The sequence below is a fragment of the Acartia tonsa genome, chromosome 5, assembly GCF_053477335.1.
Source record: "Acartia tonsa isolate MP-2025a chromosome 5, ASM5347733v1, whole genome shotgun sequence".
NCBI lineage: Eukaryota > Metazoa > Arthropoda > Copepoda > Calanoida > Acartiidae > Acartia > Acartia tonsa.
The window spans coordinates 23,554,110-23,580,805 of record NC_137264.1 but is presented as its reverse complement, the minus strand read 5'-3'; the positions used below and the strand labels follow the sequence as shown (position 1 = coordinate 23,580,805).

Sequence of the window (26,696 nt, the reverse complement as noted above, 5' to 3'; positions counted from 1 at the left end):
TGGATGTCTGTGTGTGTGTCTGTCTGTGTGTTCCATGGCAGTACTACAAGATCATGGGCTCTAAATATAATTATAAAGTAACTGGATGTCTGTGTGTGTCTGTCTGTGTGTTCCATGGTAGAACACCAAGATCATGGGCTCTAGATATAATTATAAAGTAACTGGATGTCTGTGTGTGTCTGTCTGTGTGTTCCATGGCAGTACTACAAGATCATGGGCTCTAAATATAATTATAAAGTAACTGGATGTCTGTGTGTTCCATGGCAGTACTAAAAGATCAAGGATTCTAGATATAATTATAAAGTAACTGAATGTCTGTGTGTGTCTGTCTGTGTGTTCCATGGTAGTACTACAAGATCATGGGCTCTAAATATAATTATAAAGTAACTGGATGTCTGTGTGTGTCTGTCTGTATGTTCCATGGCAGTACTACAAGATCATGGGCTCTAAATATAATTATAAAATAACTGGATGTCTGTGCCTGTCTGTCTGTGAGTTCCATGACATTACACTAAGATCGTGGGCCCTAAATATAATTATAAAGTGTACATTGTACACCCCCAATTATGATATTCAAAATTATCCCAATCTGTAATTCAAATTATTGGTAGAAAGGTTTGGACACTGCAAATTGTACCAAACAATCAGAATTCAATACAAGTTTTTTATGAATATTTTGAAAACCAACGAATCGTTTGTGCTTTGCATTTTAAGGATGTAGGTCCTTGAATGGTTGTAGCCTTGTAGTTTTGGTTTAGTTTTAAGCTTTTTTTCCACCTCCTATTACATATGCTAGTTTATAGGCAGTAAATTAAAAAAATAATTAACTCACCTCATTGGGTTACCACCCCACTTGTTATCTGACGACATCATCAAATTTTCAGCAAAATCATAACAACACTGTTGACCTGCTCCATCATGACTAAAATTATAAAATAATCAACACAATAATATAATAATACAATTGTTATAAGAGAAAAAAATTTAACTGTAAATTTATTAGCATCTATACAGAAAGTTTTTTGACCATTAAAAACCCTACAACCTTATCTATCACTTGCTAAAAAAATATTTCTAGCCCCTGTGGGGGTTATTTAATACAGCATACCCTCAACGGTCTACCATCCCAGCCGTATTCTTCTACTCTTTACTTAACGTAGCTTAATCTACAGTAAGAATTAGAAAAATGTTTTTCTTCTTCCTATGGTAAATAGTTAGGTATAATAGCCAAAGAGAGTTATGTAGCACTTTATAGCAGCAGCACAATTGTAAAAAAAACTTACTTTGGCATTCCTGTTCTGACACAATGCTTAGCATTCTGATGGTAGAAGCATTTAGAATTTCTATCCTTATCACATTCAAAATCTGGAGCATATCTGCCCTGGTCAACTATGGCTTGTCTCAACAGGCAAGGGCACTAAATATTTACAGATATGTGTTAGATCTCAGATTTACTGTCGGACATCAATATAACCAATATCGTACAACACAACAAAAAGACTGACAGAAAGTTTACATTAACGATCCATCAAAATCTGGAGGAAACCTTGGTCGGATATCCGGTATTTAAAATCAGTTGGAAATCTGGTATCCGGCCAAATATGTATCCAACCCAACCCTAACATAAAGATATTTCTTATATAAAGGGAATAGATCTATGAAGAGTAAATTTATGTTTCCAAAAAAAAGGATGACAATCAAAGATAGCAAATAAAGTAATTTTATTCTTCTTCAAAATTTAAGATCATGCAGAAGGTCAAATAGTAGATGACTTCTTAGACAAAGAAAATGATCACAGAAGATTATATCTATATGTAGATTAAAGTTATTGGTTTAAAAAATTGCACACTACATGCTTTGAACTAACCAATCAAAATCCAATAAAACAAATAAACAAAGTTTTCATATAATTTACAGACTAATGTCCTCTCCCTTCCTGTTAACACAAGTCTAATAATCCCGTTCTAAACATAGCCTCACAGACATACGGCTATATAAACAAGCAGACAAATGAGTTGTAGAGTAGCTACACTATCTAAAAAATAACCTACCACTGGCAGCTCGTTGGCAAAGTTTTTCAACCATCTATCTTTCTCTAAACAAAAGGTTGAAATTAAATTCTTTAGGAACAACTTTCTAATAGCCAAGCTACTCTATATCAGTTAGTGTCTGTCTCTCAGGTTATCTGATTTTTGGGACTAACCCTTCAACATTTATGTAATTGTTAAATTTTTTCCCCCGAATTTCAATTACCAATGCTCTAATATGTCTTTTCGCTGCTTTCCCTCCAAGTGCCTAGTGAGCACTTATACCCCTTCCCATGCCTAATGGACATAATCATCCTTGTTAAAAACATTACTACTTATGCTACATATTTATTTTTAACATATTTTTGGTGAAAATATTATCTTTTTAAATGGTATCTTTTTAAATACTTTTGTTGGCTGTTAAAATGGTCATATAGCTTCTAAACTTTCAATTAAGCTTATTATTGTTATAGGGTACATAAGTTTTCTAAAATAATGGGTTTAACGACAGGATTTTAAGAGTAAGAGGGTGGGTTTAAAGCAGGAATCTTAAGGAATAAGACAATTAACAATTAATTGATGTAATTTGCACATACATTCCAAATGAAGCTAAACAAAATTGTCCCCTCTACACGTCTGGGCACAGCTAGTTTGTACAGGTTTAGTAAAAGTACCCAATGTTTTAGGCGAAAAAATGAGAATATTATTGAGAAAAAACTTTACCCTTATTATTAATGATCACGTCAGCATTACCGACAGAAATACAGACAGACAGAACGAGACATGTTACTTGTTGCGTAGCTTCTCTACTAACAAAACCAACTAACCTATAAATTGATCGCACTGTTGTTCTACCCAATTTGATCCAAGAAATCTTTTCCATTGTTCGTTGAAATACCATCCAAGTGGGATAGGTCGGGACCAAATCATACTAAAGCATTAAAGATTGACAAAAAAATCAGAACATCGCAAAGTTAAAATAATATTAACCAGTTAAAAAAATGTTCTTTAAGTTAACTATAGTATACACTAGCCTAGGCCGATTTTGGACATTTGTTATCAAGTTGATCTACAAGGGGCAGAGAAACCTACTAAAACCACACAAAAACTTAAATATAGCTCCAAATAACCCTAGGGCTTATTTGAATCTTCCTTTGAATTCAAGAGTTTTTTTCAGCTTATACCAATAACAAAATCAATTCGGAAAAATTCATGAAACCTATACGTGTTTTTCAGGTGTCGTAGCTTAGTTTGTAGCTATTCTAAATGATGTACTTACGGTGAGCTTGGCATCCCCACAACCTGCATCGGATTGGTAAGGTTCACCATTATCAACCCCAACTGACAGGATCTAAAAATAAGTAAGTTTAAATAAAAAATAACAAGTTAAAAGTCAGGAATAGAGGAGACATTAAACTGTAAATTATACTGATACACAAAGTTTCATTCGTTGACTAAAATTTTTACTAGTTTCGACTTTTCTAACAATAATATTAATCTACAGAAGGAAAAATTTTGTTTCGTGGAATTAGTTTATTATCCATTGTCAAATCCCTAGGAGCATAAGAAATGCAGAAAATTGTGATAATAATGATAAATTAATATTAAGGATGAATCGTGCCATCAATTAAGCTTTTTGACATATTGTCAAAGTAATGATCGCAAAAATAAAGAAGAATATCAATCAAAGGAAATGCTTCGTGTTGAAAATGAGTCATATAATTAAAGCCGTAGTAATAATTTGCCGACAATTACTAGGCGGAAGTGATGTCACACTCGAAGATTTGTTGTGTCCAGAGAAGTCAGATAAGAGATTAGTGCTCCAGGGTTAAGATTTGTTAACTGTTACATCAAAAGAAATACTATTCTATTCTACAAATTAATTGTGTATACACAGTAAGATCTCGTTAACGGCTAAATAAGTCGCTACACAATTTTCAGGGAGGTTTAAGAAAGCTCTTAGGCTTTTGGGTGGGATGTTGCTACTAGTACACACCCCCCAGAAAAAAACGGAGATACGCTAATCAATGGGAGGGGGAGTGGTATCTGTTGTTTTTGTGTATAAGGAACTGTCTAAAACGACCAAGCCAATATTGCTTGATTCACTTCTACAAGAGATGCGATTGATAATGAAGACTTTTTTTCTTTGAAATATATTTTGTTATGAAGCAGCAGTAGTTACTAATTTATAAATGTTATGGTTGAGATAGATTTATAACTGTTAAAAGTGAGTAAGGAACTGAGGTGGATTCTTAAAAAAAAGTTTGCCCCACTAATCGTTTAGTGGGGCAAAATTATTTTAGTGATAAATCCACCAAAATCACATTAAAAATCTACAAAAAAATAAACAAAATCATAGAAGGGTTATGAACATAAGATTTTATTTAATTTTTGTAGATTTTTTATGTTATTTTGGAGGATTTTTTACGAAAACAATTTTGCCCCACTAAGCGATTAGTGGGGCAAATTTTTTTTAAGAATCCACCTCTGTTATTTGGATAATATGTATAAATTTAGAACCAGCATATAGTGATAATAAATACTCTAAACTGTCACAGATTTTATAAATTTATATTCTTGCACCCTTTTCCTTATATAAAAAATAGTGACTGCGTGACTAGAAGAGTGAGGGGGTACAAAAATAGCTTAAACCCAACCAAGAAATTAGTATGGATTTAACTTAGACTAAAACCATCCTAAGAGCTTTGTAAAGTTTCCTAAAAGTTTGAAATAAGTTAGGTCAGTGGATAGCTTAATCTTAATGGACAAACATAAACCTTATATTCATAAGACAATGGAAGATAGATAGATGAAAACCCCAATAATGAGTAAGAAAATTATGTAGCTTATAATTATTCGGGAAATTATGTATCTAAATTAAGATCAAGTCTCCTAGTTTTAAGTTTTAAGCCAACGAATGAGAGTTTGTTGTTTAACAAGGATGACAACATCCATAAAAGAGAAGCACTGAAACGGTAGGACAAACGGACATTATCACTTGTATAGTGTCAGAACTGAATAATCAGAATACAAATGTATAAGAGTAGATTTGTTATAGACGTACAATAAAGGTACTAAGAAAGAGAGGGAATGTCTGATTGAGCCAATAGGAGAATCGCATCGGAATTTACATTGGATCTCATTGGTTGAAATTATGTACACATTTTCCTACGAAGGCATGTTTTTTTTCATTTCATACATACATAAAAGTCAGCTGTTAACAGTATATTTTCTTAGTAGAAAGCTTTGCGGAATCAGAATTAATTGCCCAAAAATTTCGTTTACAATTTGAAAGCTTGAAACAAAGTTGGATTCTTAAAAAAAAAGTTAGGCTGGCAACTCGCTGGTGAGGCAAAATTATTTTTGTGAAAAATCCTCCAAAATCGAATAAAAAAATTTACAAAAATAAAATAAAATCTTAAGAGGGTTATTAACATATGATTTTGTTTAATTTTTGTAGATTTTTAATGTGCTTTTGGATGATTTTTCACAAAAATAATTTTGCCTCACTATCGAATAGCGAGTCTATCATTTTTTAAGAATCCACATCAGCTTGAGTCGAAAGTAAACAATACTTTTGTCTGCTAGGAATGTTCCCTCTTAGATTTGACGAAAAAAGGGTTCAGAATATTCTTCTACTCTTCTATTTCTATTAGACGTACTTACATTTTTAGGACTTTATTATAGAGTTGCTTCGCTTAGAATATTGTACTTTGTTGTCCCAGGAATCAATATACCAAAAAGCAGAGCAAGCGGATAATTAGATCACATAAAAATTTGTTGTTAAAAAAGTTAAAAATTAACATGCCTAAATTAACGAAAAAAGCTATCCGTTACGGACGGATTGGCCCTAATCATAGAAAGGCTTCGCTTTTAAAAACATTAGGTATCAGAGTAATTTATTATCAAATGTGGCTTTCCCTTATACTACACAATAATACATAAATTCATTGATAACAAAAGTTAGAAATTAAACGTGATGGGCAGCAGTCAACTTTATTTCTTACCATAAATCATTGCTGAAGAATGTCCTTTTATTGCAATATCACTACAGTTTATCCATTTTGCAGTTTATAAATAAAATCTGTCAAACAAATAGTTATTTATGTTGTTTAGTATTTTGGAAGATTTTGTAAGCAGAAAAAAATCAAGTTTTTTAGCAATATGTTGTGTCTATTTTCTAAATATTTGGTGGTAAACTTAGTAAATCCTGTAACAATTTAATTTAGGAAGTGTGTATTAACATCATTTGAACCATGTTGATTTTGCTAGAATTGTACTTTTAGTTTGATCATTGGAATAGTGATTCCTATTACGATTGGCCCAAATAACTATTCATTGTAATGTACAAATCTGAAATCGTTTTTTTCTGAACAAATTAGACTCAGGGAGTAAGGGAGGGGACAATGGGCAATTAATTCAATTTAAGAGTTATCACTGAAAGACTATGCAATCCAGAATAATCCGGAAAAAATGAAGGAAATTGTAAAGGGAGAGGCAGAAAACTATAAAATAAGAAAAGAGTTCCAAGAAAAAAGCATTCATTTGAAAATTAGATTACAAGCACATCAGACTGACATAATCATTCTGTAATTAATAACTGTAAAAATCTCCCTGGAACCCATTCAACCCATCACCCAATAACCCAAAATTTAATTGGGTTCTTAGAATGGTTATTAAACAAATATCACAATAAAGTTTTTATCTATGAAATAATATTTTCTGGAGAGAAAAAAATTGTTCAAACCAGCCACATCATAACAAATTAAGTTTATCGATACTTTTCTGATTTATATTCAAAACTAACATACGAGTTGCGGCATTGGTTGCGCAAGTACCCAAAGTCAGCCAGAAACTGCTAAATTCTTGTACATTCCCTTCAAGCCAGTACCCAAAGTCTGAGACTCGAAAAAATTGAATATTCGATCCATTGTCCCCTCCCTTACTCCCTGAATTAGACTTGTTCAGTTTAGAAAAATTTTGCTGTTCAAAATATTATTTTAAAACATTTTCACATATTTCAGTTGTAATGTAAAAATATCGAAGCCCTTCCTTAAGATTTATTGCAAATAAAATCTTTGTTTAAGTTGTTGCAATTTGTATAAATACTGGCAGCTACGCTCTAACATATAGGAGCTATATATTCGAAGGAGTAAGGAAAGTAGAAAAATAGCTATAAAACAATTTAGATATAATAATTAAATAGTCTCGTCTCGTCTAGGTACCTTCCATAAAATGGAGAACTAAATCAGTTCAGTAGTTTATTAAATCTTAAGCTTTAGACAAAAAAACTTACTACCTACTCTTTATAATAGGATATATATTGCTTTTAGAACAAGGATGACAGTACAATTTGATATCGCAGCGAAAGAACATCTGCAGATAAAACGCAGTTTTACTAATAACGTTACTGACTGATGGATAAACAATTTAAGTTATACAGTAGCTTCGCTCCTAGAATATTACCTGGCCTTTGGTCCATTGTCTCTGTTAGCATAGGATTTAGGTTGGATTACAGCCTAAAAGAAGAAACATATTAAATAGTTATTTAGCTTTCCGCTGATATTAAAAATTGAAAGATTAAAATCAGTTTTGTAAGCCCCGAGGAGCCAAATGCCCGGGCCAACAAAACTGGTATTAATTTTTTTACTTTTAATAGTATTTTAATATTCGTGGAAAATTTACTATAATACGGTGCTATAAATAGTTTACAGTATGGCGGAGAACCAGTTCTAATCCAGCGAGTATTAATCGGTTTCGAAGCAATACTGAAACGAGATTTATTTAACATCCATTATCCTATCCCTAGGCTGTATAAATTATTCCGCTTTAAGCTGGGACCTCAGGGAATAAGACAATGGGTAATAGATAACCCTCAATGATGAAAAACATAATTACCCCAAATGTGTACTTTGTAGTTTAAAATTATTGATGAATAAACCAAACATAAACCAGCTCTCCACTTTTTAAGTTGACGAATGACGGATGGTGCGTTGGAGGGGAGGGGTATTAGGTTACGCCCGCCCTTAAAAAATATATCAAGAAAAATAGTGTAATATTGGTATCCTGATATAAATGTCGTGGCTATAAATCATATCCAAATTGAATAATTTCTGCTTGATTACACAATATTCAGATATTCAGCGAGACATTATTTTTGCAAAAAAGAGAATTCTCGTTTTACTTTTTGTTATAAATTGTCTTCTATAATAACCAGAGAGGGAGGGGACATTGGGCTATTTATTATACAAGTCCACAAAGTTTAATTATAACGTTTTCTTATTCGTTTGCTTAACAACTTTGAGGACTTTTGATTTTAGGTACATTAAGTTGAGTGTCCATATGTTTTAACCACCAATAGTAATCTACAAAGTTAATTTTGTATATCATTATCAGCCATTGTCCTATCTATTTAGCTCCCTGATAATAACAAAGAAAAGAAACTTACCCTTCCAGTATTAGCTACAGAAGAAGCCAGATTGTCAATATAAACCAGTTCAGGAGTGATAGAGTCCTCTTTGTAGCCCCACAGGGATACCTCAACCTAAATATAGTTCAGGGGTGATAGAGTACTCTTTGTAGCCCCACAGGGATACCTCAACCTAAATATAGTTCAGGGGTGATAGAGTACTCTTTGTAGCCCCACAGGGATACCTCAACCTAAATATAGTTCAGGGGTGATAGAGTACTCTTTGTAGCCCCACAGGGATACCTCAACCTAAATATAGTTCAGGAGTGATAGAGTCCTCTTTGTAGCCCCACAGGGATACCTCAACCTAAATATAGTTCAGGGGTGATAGAGTACTCTTTGTAGCCCCACAGGGATACCTCAACCTAAATATAGTTCAGGGGTGATAGAGTACTCTTTGTAGCCCCACAGGGATACCTCAACCTAAATATAGTTCAGGGGTGATAGAGTACTCTTTGTAGTCCCACAGGGATACCTTAACCTAAATATAGTTCAGGGGTGATAGAGTCCTCTTTGTAGCCCCACAGGGATACCTCAACCTAAATATAGTTCAGGGGTGATAGAGTACTCTTTGTAGCCCCACAGGGATACCTCAACCTAAATATAGTTCAGGGGTGATAGAGTACTCTTTGTAGCCCCACAGGGATACCTCAACCTAAATATAGTTCAGGGGTGATAGAGTACTCTTTGTAGCCCCACAGGGATACCTCAACCTAAATATAGTTCAGGGGTGATAGAGTACTCTTTGTAGTCCCACAGGGATACCTTAACCTAAATATAGTTCAGGGGTGATAGAGTCCTCTTTGTAGCCCCACAGGGATACCTCAACCTAAATATAGTTCAGGGGTGATAGAGTACTCTTTGTAGCCCCACAGGGATACCTCAACCTAAATATAGTTCAGGGGTGATAGAGTCCTCTTTGTAGCCCCACAGGGATACCTCAACCTAAATATAGTTCAGGGGTGATAGAGTACTCTTTGTAGTCCCACAGGGATACCTTAACCTAAATATAGTTCAGGGGTGATAGAGTCCTCTTTGTAGCCCCACAGGGATACCTCAACCTAAATATAGTTCAGGGGTGATAGAGTACTCTTTGTAGCCCCACAGGGATACCTCAACCTAAATATAGTTCAGGGGTGATAGAGTCCTCTTTGTAGCCCCACAGGGATACCTCAACCTAAATATAGTTCAGGGGTGATAGAGTCCTCTTTATAGCCCCACAGGGATACCTCAACCTAAATATAGTTCAGATGTGATAGAGTCCTCTTTATAGCCCCACAGGGATACCTCAACCTAAATATAGTTCAGGGGTGATAGAGTCCTCTTTGTAGCCCCACAGGGATACCTCAACCTAAATATAGTTCAGGGGTGATAGAGTCCTCTTTGTAGTCCCACAGGGATACCTCAACCTAAATATAGTTCAGGAGTGATAGAGTCCTATTTGTAGCCCCACAGGGATACCTCAACCTAAATACAGTTCAGGTGTGATAGAGTCCTCTTTGTAGCCCCACAGGGATACCTCAACCTAAATATAGTTTAGGGGTGATAGAGTCCTCTTTGTAATCCCACAGGGATACCTCAACCTAAATATAGTTCAGGGGTGATAGAGTCCTCTTTGTAGCCCCACAGGGATACCTCAACCTAAATATAGTTCAGGAGTGATAGAGTCCTCTTTGTAGCCCCACAGGGATACCTCAACCTAAATATAGTTCAGGGGTGATAGAGTCCTCTTTGTAGCCCCACAGGGATACCTTAACCTAAATATAGTTCAGGGGTGATAGAGTCCTCTTTGTAGCCCAACAGGGATACCTCAACCTAAATATAGTTCAGGGGTGATAGAGTCCTCTTTGTAGCCCCACAGGGATACCTCAACCTAAATATAGTTCAGGAGTGATAGAGTCCTCTTTGTAGCCCCACAGGGATACCACTACCTAGATAATCTATCTATCCATCTTTCCATTTATCCATCTATTTACCTAAATTTGAATACCTATCTATTTTTCTATCCATCTAACTACCTTTCTGTCTTTCTATCCATATGTCTGTCTTTCTACTGTCATAGAAATTGGAAGAAACAATTCAATTTCAATTTATCCGGTTCGAATCTATTCATTTTAATATATTTCTAGCAATCAGTTGTCTATCTATCTACCCATTTGTCCATCCATCCATCTATTTGTCTATCTATCTATGTACTAACCTTAGCATCAGCATGCATGGTTAAATTGAAAGGATCCCAATTTAATTCCAAATTATCAGGTTCAAGTTCATGATATCTTTCATCCTACAAAATTTTGTATACATTATCGTCATGGTAATTACTAAAATATATTAATTATTATTTATCAAAATAAATAAAAGTGGACTGACATAATTATGTTTTTAGCTGTTTTTTTTTCCTATAAAATTTTAGGTGCCACTAGATACCTTGGGTATTAAATAGTTTTAAAAATAGTGTAATTAGAACCAGACAATAACTGTATTTCTGACTGGATTTTTAACAAATAGTGTACCTGGAACCAGATCATATCTAGACTTCTAAGAGAAGTCTAAACAAATAGTGTACCTGGAACCAGTACCAGACCATAGCTGGACTTCTTGCAGGAGTCTAAACTAATAGTGTACCTAGAACCAGACCATAGCTGGACTTCTGACAGAAGTCTAAACAAATATTGTACCTGGAACCAGACCATAGCTGGACTTCTAACAGGAGTCTAAACAAATAATGTACCTGGAACCAGACCATAGCTGAACTTCTGGCTGGAGTATCAACAAATAGTGTACAAGGAACCAGACCATAGCTGAACAGTTATGGTAAATAGTGTAGCTGAAACCAGACCATAGCTGGACTTCTGGCTGGAATTTCAAGAAAGTAAAGTGTCAGGAACCAGACCATTGTTGGACAGGTATGAAAAGTAGTACATAGCTGGACTTTTGTCAGGAGTATTCGCAAATAGTGTACCTGGAACCAGACCATAGATGGACTTTTGTCAGGAGTATTAACAAAAATTATGTACCTGGAACCAGACCATAGCCGGACTTCTGGCTGGAGTTTCAACAAAGAACTTTCCAGTCCACATGAAGGGTCCTCCATTAATGGATATTTCAAAGTCCACCCATCCCTCCGCATCTACCCAAGGCATAATACAACTGGCAATGTTTCTAAATAGAATAATGACAATGAACAATAATTTGATGTACACCCCAAATTATGATATACACATTAACCCCTTTGTAGATAGAAAATAAATTGCTGGCAAAGTCTGGACAATACTAGGTTGTACATACCAATTAAGATTTAATAAAGAGATAATGTGTAATTATTCTGAACTAAAATTTATTATAAATTGAACTTGCTTGATACAGAGATAGGACAATGATGCAAACAGAGCGTTTTACATGATTACCTGTTAATAACAACTCCCTCAGCATCTTGAGTGTTGAATCTGCAAGTAATTCTGTCTCCAGGTTGGAAACAGGGACCAGTAACATTCACCTGAAGTTATCAATAGAGTAAGAAAAGTGACCTAGAGGATCAGGGCCTGCAAGATCATACCTGGAACCTAAAATTAGCTTGCACACATATATTTTAAATTATTATCTATTATTTTTTGATAGTTTAGGATATTATCAACTTTTAATGCTTTGTTGAAGTAAAAAATGTTATAATACTCTGGTTAACAATCATTAAATTTTCCTGGCGTCCTGTAATCGCCATAATGGTAATATTAAAGAAATTCTAATTTTTCAGTTTTGTGGAAAAATTATACATTGAAACCTTAGTTATGTATAGCCTTCTTTTATTTAAACACAGAAAATGATACAGGCAAAACAGATGGGAGCTCGATTTTTTTAGATTTCAGTTTAATGACAGCTGTTTCAAACATGGTGACCTGCTGTCATTAAATCGAATAGCAGTAGCAGGCAACTGCTTAAAATAAACTTTTACCTGGGTACCTCCCAGCATGTTTCCATTTTCAGGTGCAAACACCAAAGGCAGATTTGTGCCAACTAAAAATATCATAATTATTAGATTCTTCTACAGTCTAACATTCAGGGATTATAAGGGATAAGACAGTAGTTAGTAAATTTATATACATCACTAGTGATGATAAACAAAATTACCCCCATCTATAGAATAAAATTAATGTTCAAAATTTGCCCTTATATCTATAAATCTATCTATCTATCTATTTCTCTTTATAGTTTTTCTATCTATCTATCTAGAATACTCCAGATATAACCTTATCATTAATTTTATCTATTCTATGTATTAATTATCTATCTAGCTTTCTCCTATCTGTCTGAGTGCCCTTCTATCTAACTATCTATCTATAATACTTACTTAAATCTCTAATACAAACTCCAGGAAGAACCTTCTCATCAATTCTAAAGATATGTCTGCCAGGGACGTCGTTTGCATACCCAGTGCTTGTCAGATCTCTACAATATAAAGATGAAGGGATAGTTAAAGATAAGATTGATAAATCCTATCTTGATGATAGACTTTTACGTGGATCAACTAAATTTAAGGAGCGGTCGAAGATAGTATAGTTTATTAGAGTTGCTGTTTTATGATGAGTTGTCTTTTCAATAGAAGTAAATATGATAATTTTGTGTAGGTAAAAATATAAAAAAAATTAGTCCCAATTCTATATCCCTGTATTCCACCATGTCCAGACTAAATACTCGTAAAGGGCATTTTAATCCAACTTTTTACATTTATATATTGGTTACACAAATTTTTATTATTTCAAAAGTTGGCAAATTTCCCTGAATAACAATTAGACCCCCTTCTGAACCTCCTGCCAAGCTTCTTAATTCTTTTGGACCTTGAAGTCATTTTTTCGACAATTTCTTTAGTTTATGTCGACTTTATAGAATTACAATTTAGGTTTACATCATATTCAGTTTATTAATGTAAAGGTCAAAAAAAGATTTTTGGCAGTTTCAGGTATATTAAGATTTTATGCACATCCCCCTCGAACGTAGCCTAAAATTAATTGTTGAAAACCCAAACTCCAAACCGACGAACCAATAACTCAAGATTTAATAAAATTTTACAAAGTCTTTAATCAAACACATGATATTCTAGTATAATTTACAGTGCAATTGTGGTAGTTTTTTCTTTTGTTGACCGCCAGCTTAATGCGGTCAACCCTACCAGCCGCCGACGGGGAGGATGGGATTGCCCCTCCCCCTTCATGTTCCAGCTAACCTACCCTTCTCTGGGGGACGTCAGCCTTACCCCCACACGAGCCTGCCCTTCTGCCTTTCACCTGGACTGCATTTCCCCATTCTCTCCACACCCATTTGCTACCTAACCCAATATCTGTAATCTGTTGTATATAAAGCGATTATTTTGTTATGTGTAGTTAGTTCTAAATAAATCTTCAAACTGTAACTACTTGGAGTATTTTATTGATAGAATCATTAAGGCTTGGGGGCTCTTTTGCCGGACTCACCAAATAGGGCTTGAACTGCTTCACCCCTATTACACAATGTCCCCTTCCCTCCCTGGAAACATAATAGTAAAAGTTAACCTAACAAATGTTGTCTGTGAGTAGGGTTTGTACTCATATGCTCGCGTTCCATTTCCTAAATTAAGAAAATCAACATTTTTTAAACTAGTATAAATTATATTCATCAAATCATACAGGCGGGGATGCTGACACTCAAACGCCAGGTCCAACTATCCAGGATAACAAGCCATGCAAATGTTTCCTTTTCTGTCCTAACATCCGTGGTAATAGGTTAAGTAACACACTTCAGACAATTTCTTCGATTGTACGACCTTTGTCTGAGAAGAATTGAGCATCGTAATGGGTTGCTCCTGTTTTGGGCTAAGGCATTACCCCACTCTAACTATCGATGTCGCGCCCCTGACATAGTAAAAGCAGGAACCATTTTAACGTCTTTAGATATAATGTGGTGTTAAGCCGAGATTTGAACCTATCAACTCCCCGACGACAAGCGGATGCGCTGCGTGTTGAGCCACGGTTCATAATCAGAGTAGTTAAAAACTGCAAATGACTAAAATATTAAATTGTTTAATTGCTAATCTCCAAATGTAACCAAAATAAGAACTTGTGTAGAAATCTACCACAGGGTCAGACAGACGGACGTACAAAGAAAATGCCAATTAATGAAAGAAATATTTATTTAAAAAATCAACTGTTTAGCTTTGAAAGCAGACGAGAAAATCAAGTTTACTTGTAAATTAAGAATTATAGAGTAGCTTTACTAACAAACTGATTTTTGAAAAAACTGTTCTGACCTGCATTAAAACCAATGAAGGCTGGAATACCACCTTGACCTTCTGTTGTATCACCTCCAGCCTAATATAACATAAAAATCAGTTTATGCCAGGGATCTTAACCCTTAACGGTCGGGGGGGGGGGGCGTTGAACGCCCCCCCCTCCGGTTTTTTCTATCTCATTTTCTGTGTGTGAAAGATAAAGAGCCCAAACTGCTTGACTTTTTAAGTTTGGGTATGACACATAACTGAGAGTTGGAATTTTTTGAATATCTCCATCCTGGCGGGCACAGGATGCCAGCAAACCTGGCAGGGTCATCCAGGTAAAGATCAAAAATATCTTTTTGACTTAAACAAAGCATTTTATCTTACCAAAATACTAAAATATCCTCTAGTAGTACATCCTCATATTAAATACAGGTGTTCAAGTCAATTTCAGGTTCCAGGTATGATCCTGCAGGTCCTGATCCTCCAGGTCTCCAGAAATCTTTAAAAGGCTCCTGTGGCCGCAATTTTTGACTTTGAGACTTCAAATTTTAAACTTAAGCTTTTCTTACATGTCTACATAATGTATTAAAATTTCATAAAGATCCGCCGCCGTTTTCCCGCCGACCGCCGACTGCGGCGGCTGGCAGCTGCCAAGTACAGCTGCGGCCGCTGAAATTTATGTTTTGATATTTCAAACATAAAATTTACATAAAAATAAATATTTTCTGCAAAAAAAATTTTCTTCTAGCTTCAAAAATAAAAAAATTACAGCCGTTTGAAATTTTTAAGTAAAAAAGGACCTAAAAACAAAGGTTGTTAAATAAAAGGGTGAAGGAAGCGAAAATTGGCCTTGACTTACTTAAGGTCGAAAATTCATCATAACACAGGGGACTTGCACAAAAAATTTTAGCCCTCTAGCTCTAATAGGAACTGAGATAATAGGGGGGGGCGTTGAACGCCCCCCCCCCGACTGATTAAGGTGCGGCAAGGGGCCCGACTGTAAAGGGTTAAAGGACAAGCCAATGCTAAATTGATATATATAATACTAGCGGTTGCGCCCCTGACATCTAGGGGCTCTATATTCGACAGGGGAAATAAATAGCCTAAAACCAACCCAGACTTATTTTTAAAAAAAAATAAATAGCCTAAAACCATCTCAGAGATTATAAAAGGCTTCACTGTAAAAAAGAACCTTATTGGTTCAGCGGTTAGCAAGATCCTTCGCTACAGACAAAAAAAGCTTATTACTTTATATTATAGGATAGGATATATCTAATGTTAAAATATAATTACCCCTTTTGTATAGGAATTAAACTATTGAATGAAAAGTTTAGACAGTAAAAGTTTGGAACCAAATAATAAAAGCACCCAAAGTTTTTAAGCCAAAGAATAAGATAACGAGGTTGTAAAACTTTGGGTACATTATAATTTACCATCTTATATCCCTTACCTCCCTGTTTAATTAAGCTTTTTTAATAATTATTTTTTTTATGAATTTGAAAATCATTTAGAAATTTCTGTCCTTTTGTCAGTTTTTTTAAGATTATTTATAGATTAGTAAGGTCTTGTTAGATAGGCAAAAAATCCAAAAGCTTAGCTATTATTAGCAATAATCTTCCTTGTTTAAATTTTGATTATACCTCAGTATGTGTGGTCCAATCCATGTGTTCATAGTTGAATATAGCATATGTTCTTACTTCATCTGTAACTATCACTGCTTGGAAGGTGTTCGTCTAGATAGATAGATAGGTAGATAGACAGAAAGATAGTTAGATAGATAGATAGATAGTTAGCTAGATAGATAGATAGCTAGATAAATAGATAGTAAGATAGATAGATAGATAGATAGATGCATACTCCAATCCATGTGTTCATAGTTGAATATAGCATATGTTCTTACTTCATCTGTAACTATCACTGCTTGGAAGGTGTTGGTCTAGATAGATAGATAGATACATAAATAGTAAGATAGATAGATAGATAGATAGATGCATACTCATATCCATGTGTTCATAATTGAATATAGCATATGTTCTTACTTCATCTGTTACTATCACTGCTTGGAAGGTGTTGGTCTAGATAGATAGATAGTAATATAGATAGTAAGATAGATAGCTAGCTAGATAGAAAGATAGATGCATACTCCAATCCATGTGTTCATAGTTGAATATAGCATATGTTCTTACTTCATCTGTTACTATCACTGCTTGGAAGGCGTTGGTCTAGATAGATAGATAGTTAGCTAGATAAATAAATAGATAGATAGATGCATACTTTAATCCATGTGTTCATAATTAAAGATACCACAAGTGAATAATCAAAAAAAAAGAAAAAAAACTCACCGTTCTCATAGCCTGAGAAATACCGCCAGCAAAGGTGACATTTTTCCAAGTTGCAATAATTACATGCTTTGGCTCAAAGGTGTCTGTTCCAACCTAGCATTACACAATAAAATATGTGAGAAGCTCTGTATAGTGCCTATTAAAAATGACGTCTAATAATAAAATGACTCTTTATAAACCGATACACAGACTAAATTACAGACTTTAATTGACCAACGGTAGGCCAGTATTACACAATTAATTTAGTGGGTGCATAGGTATATTCCAAGGGGGTGTACCTGGAAATTTACAATCTCTTACAATTTTGACACATTTATTAAATAGACGTTAAAGAAACTGAACAAAGTTAAAATATGCCCACAAAAAATTCGGTGGCTTGCACAGGGTTTTGCCAGACAAAACAAATTTCAGTATTAAAGGAAAACCCCCGTGTATTTCTTTATTGTTAAAAGGGGATGTCCAAGTCTTTTCTATATTTTGAAGTAAATATTTAGTAAGATCTTTCGATTCACAAAGACAGACAAACATTTTTATTTAACGATTAAAATTGAAATGAAACATTGCTTACCATAGATTCTCTGATGTCCCATTTGATTCTTTCCCTAAAGTAAAAATAAACTTTTATAGAAACCTTTTAAACATTACTTTACTTCTTTTAAACAGAAATACTTTTTAAAAGCGAGGCTTTTCTATTATTAGTGCCGATCCGTCCAAACGTCCGCCCCTACGTCCGGAACGCTTAGCTCTTTTCATTAATTTAGACATGTTTGAATAATTTCTATCGATTTCAAAAGAGTTAGCATAAAGTCCGTAGTCCATTTAAAACATGTTGCTTTTTAACCAAATTTATGTAATATAAACAAACATCCTATTTATTTGAACATTTTTATAATTCAAACTCTTAAAATATATAAAATTATTGCAAGAAAAGCTAAGCTTGTCAAAGATCACCGAAGATGTTTATAGTGTCTATAAATACATATATGACGTCATATAATACAAATGACCAATGATAGGCCGATAAGCAGATTAAATTACCAATGACAGGCCAGTACATATTTTAATTGACCAAAGGTAGGCAAGTATGTAGTCGTTTTTTATAGGCACTACAAAAATTCAAGATTACCTAATTTCTACACCAAATTGATCTGTTCTAGCATACAAATCTCTTTCCAGTCTAAAATAAAGTATGACATCAAATTTTAGTTGAAATTTAGGAGGATTCCCTTAATGTGCCTTTTGAGCTCTAACCCCCCCCCCCCCCACACCTAAATAGGTTGGTACAAACTAGTGGTGTCCAAACTTACCAACTAAAACTTTTTTATCATAATTGGGAGCGCAGAACAATTTAATATCCCTCAAGATCCCATGGCTTTTGTTTTGTGAAAATGTCATATTTAAGATTTAAGGACAATATCTGCCAACATTTAGATGTACGTGTTGCTAAATAATCCTTAAATAAAGTAACCGGACCTCAGTCTGTCTGTTTGACTGTACCGAAAAATCTCGCTAACCGCTGAACTGATATGGTTCTCCTTTACAGTGTAGCTATTCATAGGTTCTTAGAAGGTTTTTAGCTATTTTGGGGTAGGGTTCCACCACCCTTCCAAGAAAAATCACAAAAGAAAACAAAAAAAACTAACTTCATCTAGCGACCGAAAAAAATATTTTTTGGTAAACAGCTGATCTCAACACAGATTGGAACAAAAACATTTAACATGGCCCTAGAGGCCTCTAGGGGCGTAGCCGCTAGTTTTTATAATTGTACCTAAAATAAACACCAGGTTTTCTCATAGCTTCTCCCTCCTCATTTCCATTCAGCTGGCCAATTTTGCATCTAAGGAAATATAATTATTTATTAATATTTTATGAACCCTTTACGGTCGGACCCCTTTCCGGACCTTTATCGGCAAGAGAGGGGTCAAAAGTTGCGGTTATAGGGGCCTTTTAAAGATTTCTTGAGACCTGGAGGATCATTACCTGAAGGATCATACCTAAAACCTGAAATTAGCTTGAAAACCTTTATTTCAACGCCCCCCCCCCCCCCCCAACCGTTAAGGTTTAAGTAGCAAGATGTGTTTGTGTATATCCATTAAGATCTCAATTATTTCTTGGAAGGAGAGTCTTCAGTTTCAAAAAACCAGGCTCTTTACCATATTTAAATTTAATTTTTTTGAGGGGGGGGGGGTTGATTGTTGTTATGGAGGTAAGCATAACATCAAAAATTATCTACAAGAAATCTAAAAGCTATAGAAAAAGAATAAATAACATATGAAGAAATTTGTGTTCGCAATTTGCAGATTTTCTGGTTACCTTGAATAAAATGGTCCAATAAAAGAGGGATCTTCAACTCTGGGCCAATCCTAAAATATTTAAAAATCAAACAGTTAGAAATATTTAAACTTTTGAATATAACCTAGTTTATAAAGGTTGAGAGATAAGAGTAAATCCCTTTCTGTTAGAGTGCTCTAGTTTTTTCAAGTTTAGCATTCTTTATAGTTTTTACTAACTATTATATTACTTTATTAGTAATCAATATTTTGATAATATAATTCGTTGTAATTTATTCACTTAGATATAATTATTAATATGTTTTCATACTATCAATCAATCAATCTACCAGATATCAATCTATCAATGATAGGGTCAGCCTCTCTATTGTCCCTGCTCTCTTTTGAACTTTCAATATATTAGTTAATATTTCAAGCAGAAGCGTGTAGAAAGTAGGAGTATCCAACCCCCTGGCAAAATAAATAAGGTTGAATACACTTCCCTAGGTGTCCAACCCTCTACACCTCCCTAAAAAGCAAATGGGGGGATTATTAACCCGAGGTCAATAAATTTACACCCCTCTTGTTATCTGTATTAAACTACTCCTTTTAATTTTGGTTTTATAGAAAGGGGGAAGGGGGGAGAGGTAGGGGTCGACCATTTTTAAATTTTAGTTTCAAAAAGAAAAAGAAAAAAAATTGGGGGGGAAAGGGTTTATTTATTTTTAGGGGTGATTTCTCTTTGGAGGTTGGATGTACCTTACAAAAGAATAGTTATAATCCTTCCCAGAATAAGCTACATTGTAAAGGAGAACCAAGTCGGTTGAGCGATGAGCGAGATCCTTCGGTACAGACAGATAGACAGACACACCGACATCCTGTTACTTTATCATAAGAATAAATATTTCTACCTGATTGGGAAACTTGAGTGGGTACTCTGGTGACTGGATAGGAACATTGGAGAAAGAGAGATGTCCATGCAAGCTGAGCCAGGTATAGTTGAATCCAAATCCCATGAAGGGCAGCAGGAAGTTGATCTGCTTGTTGATCTGAGGCTGCTGATCTCTGAATACAAAGGAAATATTGTCTATAATGATAAGCTAGAAACATGGGATATCATCGAAAGGATGCTTTTTATAGTGTCTATAAAAAATGGCGTCTTACAGGCCTATCATTGGTCAATTAAAATGTATACTGTCCTTCCATTATTAATTTAGTCTGTGTATTGGACTATCATTGGTAATTTGTATTTTATGACGTCACTTTTTTTATAGGCACTATAAATAGCTTCCATTGAAAGATACTGTCAAATAATAACTAATTAGATATTATAGCATTATTTTTGAAGTTTTAAAATCTGTCAATAAATAGTTATTTCAGAAAATGTATCCAAATATAGAGACAGACAGATAGGCGTACAGACATTGTTATGTAGACTACTGTGAAGATAAATGATTCCTGTAATAAGTTGGTTGTTTCTACTACAACACTTTTCACTGAGAACCAGTTATCTAAGGGGATAAGACAATGACCGATAAATTGATGTAAATACCCAATGATGATGAACAATATTAACAATTATTGGACACCCAACTGAATAACCAACCAATCAAATAAAAGTCTCCAAACTTTTGGTACTAAAGAAACAGCCCAATGTCCCCTTTCTCCCTGCTGAATACAAATAAAGTGTTTCAGTTATGCATGTTTGCCCTGCTGTTTTTACATATGTATTTTGAGGAAAACTATTCAAATAACCTTTGCATAAAAGTTGTTGCATATAAAAAGAGGTACTCGACAATATGCAGCTTTATGCCATGATCTTCTGATTAAAAAAAGTATCATCATTTAAAAAATGAATGGGATTGATTAAGGTAAAGATATAGAGGGCACATTTCTGTATTTCTTTTACATTTTTTACCAGTTGTTACCATTTTGCTAATTAAGTTTTGAGAAAAAAATCAGATTCCCTAAAATTTTACCTTATTATAGCTGTTCAAGTCAAAAATTATGTTTTAGCTACAAGATTTTATAATAACTACTATTTTTTTAGTTTACTTCAGACATACTTTATGGTTGTTTTTCCCCCCAAAAAATAATGTTTAAAATTGTGTTTTCTTATCTTAATTATTTTAAAAATTGTCCACTTAAAATATAGTTACCACGAAAATTTAAAATAAAAAGTTTGCTTTTAAATATATTGAGCAAATATTATACAATCTTTATAATAAAGTAACAGGATGTCTCTGTCTGTATGTTTTTAAAGAAGGATCTCGGGTTCTTCTTAACAGTGTAGAAGGTTTATAACTGTTTTGGGGGATGGTACCACCACCCTCCCAAGAGAAATCGCCCCTAGAAAAAATTACCCCCAAAACAGTTTTTGTTTAAAACTAAAATAAAAAAATACCGCTCGGGGGGGGGGGGGGTTAAAACCCTCTAGGAGAGTACCCGCTAGTAAACAATTAAAGCGCAGAGCTTCTCTTTATCTCCCTTGCACACACAATCTTGTAAGAAGTTACATTTGAATGAGAATATGTGCATAAGGATAAAATAATCTGATGGAGAAAAATAGTGGCGGCACCCACAGTTTTTAAGCTTTGTATTATTTTTCATTAAAATCCACCTTTCTAAAGTAAAGCTACTCTATAATTCTGTCTGTCCCCAATGGCAATAACGTGATTGTTTAAGATAAACTATTGATTTTCCTGTCATTCTATTGTTAAAAGTAGTAAAGTTTTTGTTTGTTTTACGTAAAATCCATCTATCTCTCCAAGATGCACGGTTCACCACCGCTAGTATAACTACAGCAAACTAGCGGCTAATCCCTTAGAGTACCTGTAGTTGGGGAGGGGGGGTTGGTATAAAAAGTCGATCCTCCTTCCACTTTCACATTTATTTTGTTTAAAAAAGAAAAAGATTTTAACATTTGGTTGGAGATGATGTCTTTTTCCAGGGTGATTTTCTCTTAAGGGGGTGTAGGACGTAGGTATCCTACCCCAATATATTTTAAAAATTTCCCTGTACCTGTAAGAAGCTTTGCTATAAGCGGTTTACAAGATCTTAAGCTACAAAAAGACAGACGGGCATCCTGGTACTTTTTATGTAAAGCTAAGACTGACCTGATAGCTATTTGAAAGTCTCCGTTTCCATCATTGCCGCCCTTGTCAAAATACGGGTACATACGATGTTGTCTGCCACAAAAATTCAACTTTCAACTTTTTTAGTATCTTTAGTATATCGTGAATTATTAACTACCCTTGCTAAACAGTCAAAATTTAGAATATAAGATTACCTGTTTTATATAAAGAAGTCAATGCTTTTTTGAGGGAGGGGGGGGGTGGGTGGGGTACTCAAAAGAAGGGATAATTCAACAATTCAAAATGATTTCATTTTTATGGTGTGGGGAGGGGTTAAAAACCTTATTCTGGTTTACATCATTTATCCATCCCTATAATTGTCGTTTGACATATTAATTTTCTTGTTTAACAAAATGGTATGTAAATATTTATTGATGAATATAACTTGTCTGATAATTTAATCCTGATAATTGAATTTGATATATTGGTTTGAGGTTAGTCAAAGTTAATATTGCTTTGATAACTTAATTTAGTTTCAAATTCAGAGGGATCTTAAGGGATAAGACAATGGAAGATAAATTTGTGTTATTATAAACAAAACTATTCTTTTGTAAATTGATATTTTTAGAAGAAAAGTAAAAAAATCAAATCTTATTAAAGTCCCTTACTTTACAGTCAACAAATGAAAGAATGTGTTTATAGAACTTTGGGTACCAGTATAATTTACATGGGAGGGAGGGGAGATTAGACTGTTTATTACACCAGTCCCCAAAGTTGTATTCCACGTTTTCGTATTGAACCTCGTAAAAGTGTCTGACTATGACGTCAGAAAAAATTAACAATTAACCAATGAGAAGCCAGTATTCTCTGTAATTGACCAATGGTAAAATATATAGCGATCTCTCATTGGTTAATTGTAAATTTTTTCTGACGTCATAGTCAGACACTTTTACGAGGTTCTTTCTTATTCGTTAGCTTAATAACCATTTTCTTATCCGTGATGTCCAATGTTTCCAATATTTCGCTAGATTTATTTCAGAAGTAGATGATTAATAAAATAATTAGATTTCTTAACTTCTATGTTCTATCGACAATTTGAGTTACTAAGATTTTATTTTAAAATAAGCTCTTCATATTTAAATACTATTAGATCAAATTTTAAAAGAAAATTTTTATATAAAACCCTTATGTGCAAAACATTTACTACTGTACAAAAAAAGATCCTCAATTAGCCTCTAACTGTAATTAAAATAGGGAGTGGTGGAAATGCCATGGCCAAAATACAGACATTCCTTCAGAAGAGTTACAACTTACTGACAAAGATCATGTAATCAAGTTGAATGTTGGTTTGTATTCCTGATATCATTTAATCTGTCAGGTGTGATGACATAACCCTGATACCCTTCTTTAGAATATTGATTCGAGTACACATTCGGAGAATTTCGTGCTTTCCAAGGATCTACAAAAAAAAACTGTTTAAGTATTTGGATATTTACGGCTTTCCGCGGATATAAAAATGTACAGCTATAAGATTAAAACCAGTTTTTTAGCCCCGAGGTGCCGAAGGCTAAAAAACTGGTTTTAATCTTATGATCGTACATTTTTATATTCTAAGAAAACTGGATATAATACGATGCTAGACATAGTTTTTTCGTATGGATGAGAACCGGTTCTAATCCACCGTATTAGAATCGGTTTCGAATGAATACAAGAAAAGCTTTCAAAATATTTTGTTTATTGTTTTAAATCAATTTATTTTAAAAGATTTTCTTCTTTTAATTCTTTAAACATGTTGTCATGAAAATCTTTTATATTTTTTAATCTGGTGGGAGGGGAACCGGGAGAAAATAGTGTGGAAATTTTTAACGTCCATTGTCCTTTGCCCTTATCCCTGAATACTAGGTAGGTTAATATAAATTATCCTATCATTATATCCCTGAATACTAGGTAGGTTAATATAAATTATCCTATCATTATATCCCTGAATACTAGGTAGGTTAATATAAATTACCCTATCATTATATCCCTGAATACTAGGTAGGTTAATATAAATTATCCTATCATTATATCCCTGAATACTAGGTAGGTTAATATAAATTATCCTATCATTATATCCCTGAATACTAGGTAGGTTAATATAAATTATCCTATCATTATATCCCTGAATACTAGGTAGGTTAATATAAATTATCCTATCATTATATCCCTAAATACTAGGTAGGTTAATATAAATTATCCTATCATTATATCCCTGAATATTAGGTAGGTTAATATAAATTACCCTATCATTATATCCCTGAATACTAGGTAGGTTAATATAAATTATCCTATCATTATATCCCTGAATACTAGGTAGGTTAATATAAATTATCCTATCATTATATCCCTGAATACTAGGTAGGTTAATATAAATTACCCTATCATTATATCCCTGAATACTAGGTAGGTTAATATAAATTATCCTATCATTATATCCCTGAATACTAAGTAGGTTAATATAAATTATCCTATCATTATATCCCTGAATACTAGGTAGGTTAATATAAATTATCCTATCATTATATCCCTGAATACTAGGTAGGTTAATATGAATTACCCTATCATTATATCCCTGAATACTAGGTAGGTTAATATAAATTATCCTATCATTATATCCCTGAATACTAGGTAGGTTAATTTAAATTATCCTATCATTATATCCCTGAATACTAGGTAATAAATTATCCTATCATTATATCCCTGAATACTAGGTAGGTTAATATAAATTATCCTATCATTATATCCCTGAATACTAGGTAGGTTAATATAAATTATCCTATCATTATATCCCTGAATACTAGGTAGGTTAATATAAATTATCCTATCATTATATCCCTGAATACTAAGTAGGTTAATATAAATTATCCTATCATTATATCCCTGAATACTAGGTAGGTTAATATAAATTATCCTATCATTATATCCCTGAATACTAGGTAGGTTAATATAAATTGAATACAGAGATAAGGCTTATCTTTACTCTACACTATAATACATACAAAAATGATTCATTAAACATAACTAAAATTCAAAAACATTATAATTCTACGCACATTTTTTTAAAACAAAGACAAATGATAGTTTTTAAAATTTAATTTCCTCTAAAAAGTAAAAGAGAAGTAGAGGCCTCCCCCCCCCCCGCTTTTTAAAGATAAAACGAAATAAGATTGGGTAGTTTTTCGTTTTGTTATTACTATAGGTCAGGTTAGGTTAAATTATATTGGTTACTGGGAAGCCCCGCCGGGTTAGGATCCTCTAAGGGGTTAAAAAAATAATCTTTTTCAATATAATCTTTTTAAATAATGTTTTTATTGACTTACGACGTATATACAGTCGACCTTAGTTATAGATAAGCTATGCTACTCCACTGTAGCTTACCATAATTTGAGGCAGATCCTGATTTAACTCCTCCAGACTGTTGGCTCTCTGTCACAGGTAACAATATACTAGATAGATAGATACATTTTAAATAGTTATAGGAAGATCTTTTTTAGTGACATAAGTCGCTTTTTTATGGCATAGGGTGGGTCCAGAATATAATCAAAAGCTATGCATCTACTTTGTGGTTATGGCTATCTTGGTTATAATTAAATATTTAAATACATGTTAAGACTTTAACTTTCAAATTGTTATTGTAAGCTCTGCTAATTTATGAAGAAAAATCCATTTATGATATTTTAGAAAATATAATAATAAGAAAATTCCTAATTATCAACGTTGTTAAAAGACTTTCTTTGCATTGAAACTAGATCAAAGCTTTCTTAAAATCTGAAATGGATGTAAAAAACATGAAATTAAAATTATTGTAGGTTTTGGTGAAAAGTTTTTGCTTCTGAAGTTTGGTTACATCTTGTTAATGTTTAGCTACAAGATCATTTACCGGTAAGATTTTGTATATTATGATTAAAAGTTCAAAACTATGCAAATGTAAGAACCTTTTAAAATACATTAATGATATACCCTGTAAATATTTAATATAATTTGTGAAACTTATAAATATATTTTAAAATGAAAGAAAATTGGACCGAAAGACAGTCAAATTAACGTGATTCAAATCTATTAAATTATTTTTAATATTAATCTCTAATTTACTGCTAATAAATCATATCATATCATATAACCCAAATTTTGTTGTTTTATCCCTTTCATTTCTGTGTTTAGTGTAACTCTTATAATCTTTGGCCTTTTATGTGTTTTTTTTATGCTTTTGATTTAGTCTCAGGTACGACAA

At 33.5% G+C, this 26,696-nt stretch overlaps 1 protein-coding gene across 1 annotated transcript in view; it reads right to left on the bottom strand.

Moving 5' to 3' along the window:
* mesh (sushi domain containing 2 mesh) overlaps positions 1–26,696 on the bottom strand; it is a 46,146-nt gene that overhangs the window by 17,970 nt on the left and 1,480 nt on the right. Inside the window, exons 2-25 of the mRNA XM_080160932.1 lie at positions 25,844–25,911; positions 23,786–23,885; positions 22,469–22,543; positions 20,264–20,417; positions 19,396–19,445; positions 18,851–18,919; positions 18,209–18,259; positions 17,651–17,684; positions 17,083–17,175; positions 16,381–16,473; positions 14,774–14,834; positions 14,040–14,094; positions 12,842–12,939; positions 12,446–12,507; positions 11,904–11,992; positions 11,514–11,658; positions 10,697–10,780; positions 8,476–8,571; positions 7,494–7,546; positions 3,307–3,378; positions 2,855–2,958; positions 2,052–2,095; positions 1,284–1,417; positions 833–922 (exon numbers count right to left, since the gene is read on the bottom strand). Coding sequence (XP_080017058.1) covers positions 833–922; positions 1,284–1,417; positions 2,052–2,095; positions 2,855–2,958; positions 3,307–3,378; positions 7,494–7,546; positions 8,476–8,571; positions 10,697–10,780; positions 11,514–11,658; positions 11,904–11,992; positions 12,446–12,507; positions 12,842–12,939; positions 14,040–14,094; positions 14,774–14,834; positions 16,381–16,473; positions 17,083–17,175; positions 17,651–17,684; positions 18,209–18,259; positions 18,851–18,919; positions 19,396–19,445; positions 20,264–20,417; positions 22,469–22,543; positions 23,786–23,885; positions 25,844–25,911 — 1,974 coding nt within the window. The remainder of the gene's footprint in view (positions 1–832; positions 923–1,283; positions 1,418–2,051; positions 2,096–2,854; positions 2,959–3,306; positions 3,379–7,493; positions 7,547–8,475; positions 8,572–10,696; positions 10,781–11,513; positions 11,659–11,903; positions 11,993–12,445; positions 12,508–12,841; positions 12,940–14,039; positions 14,095–14,773; positions 14,835–16,380; positions 16,474–17,082; positions 17,176–17,650; positions 17,685–18,208; positions 18,260–18,850; positions 18,920–19,395; positions 19,446–20,263; positions 20,418–22,468; positions 22,544–23,785; positions 23,886–25,843; positions 25,912–26,696) is intronic.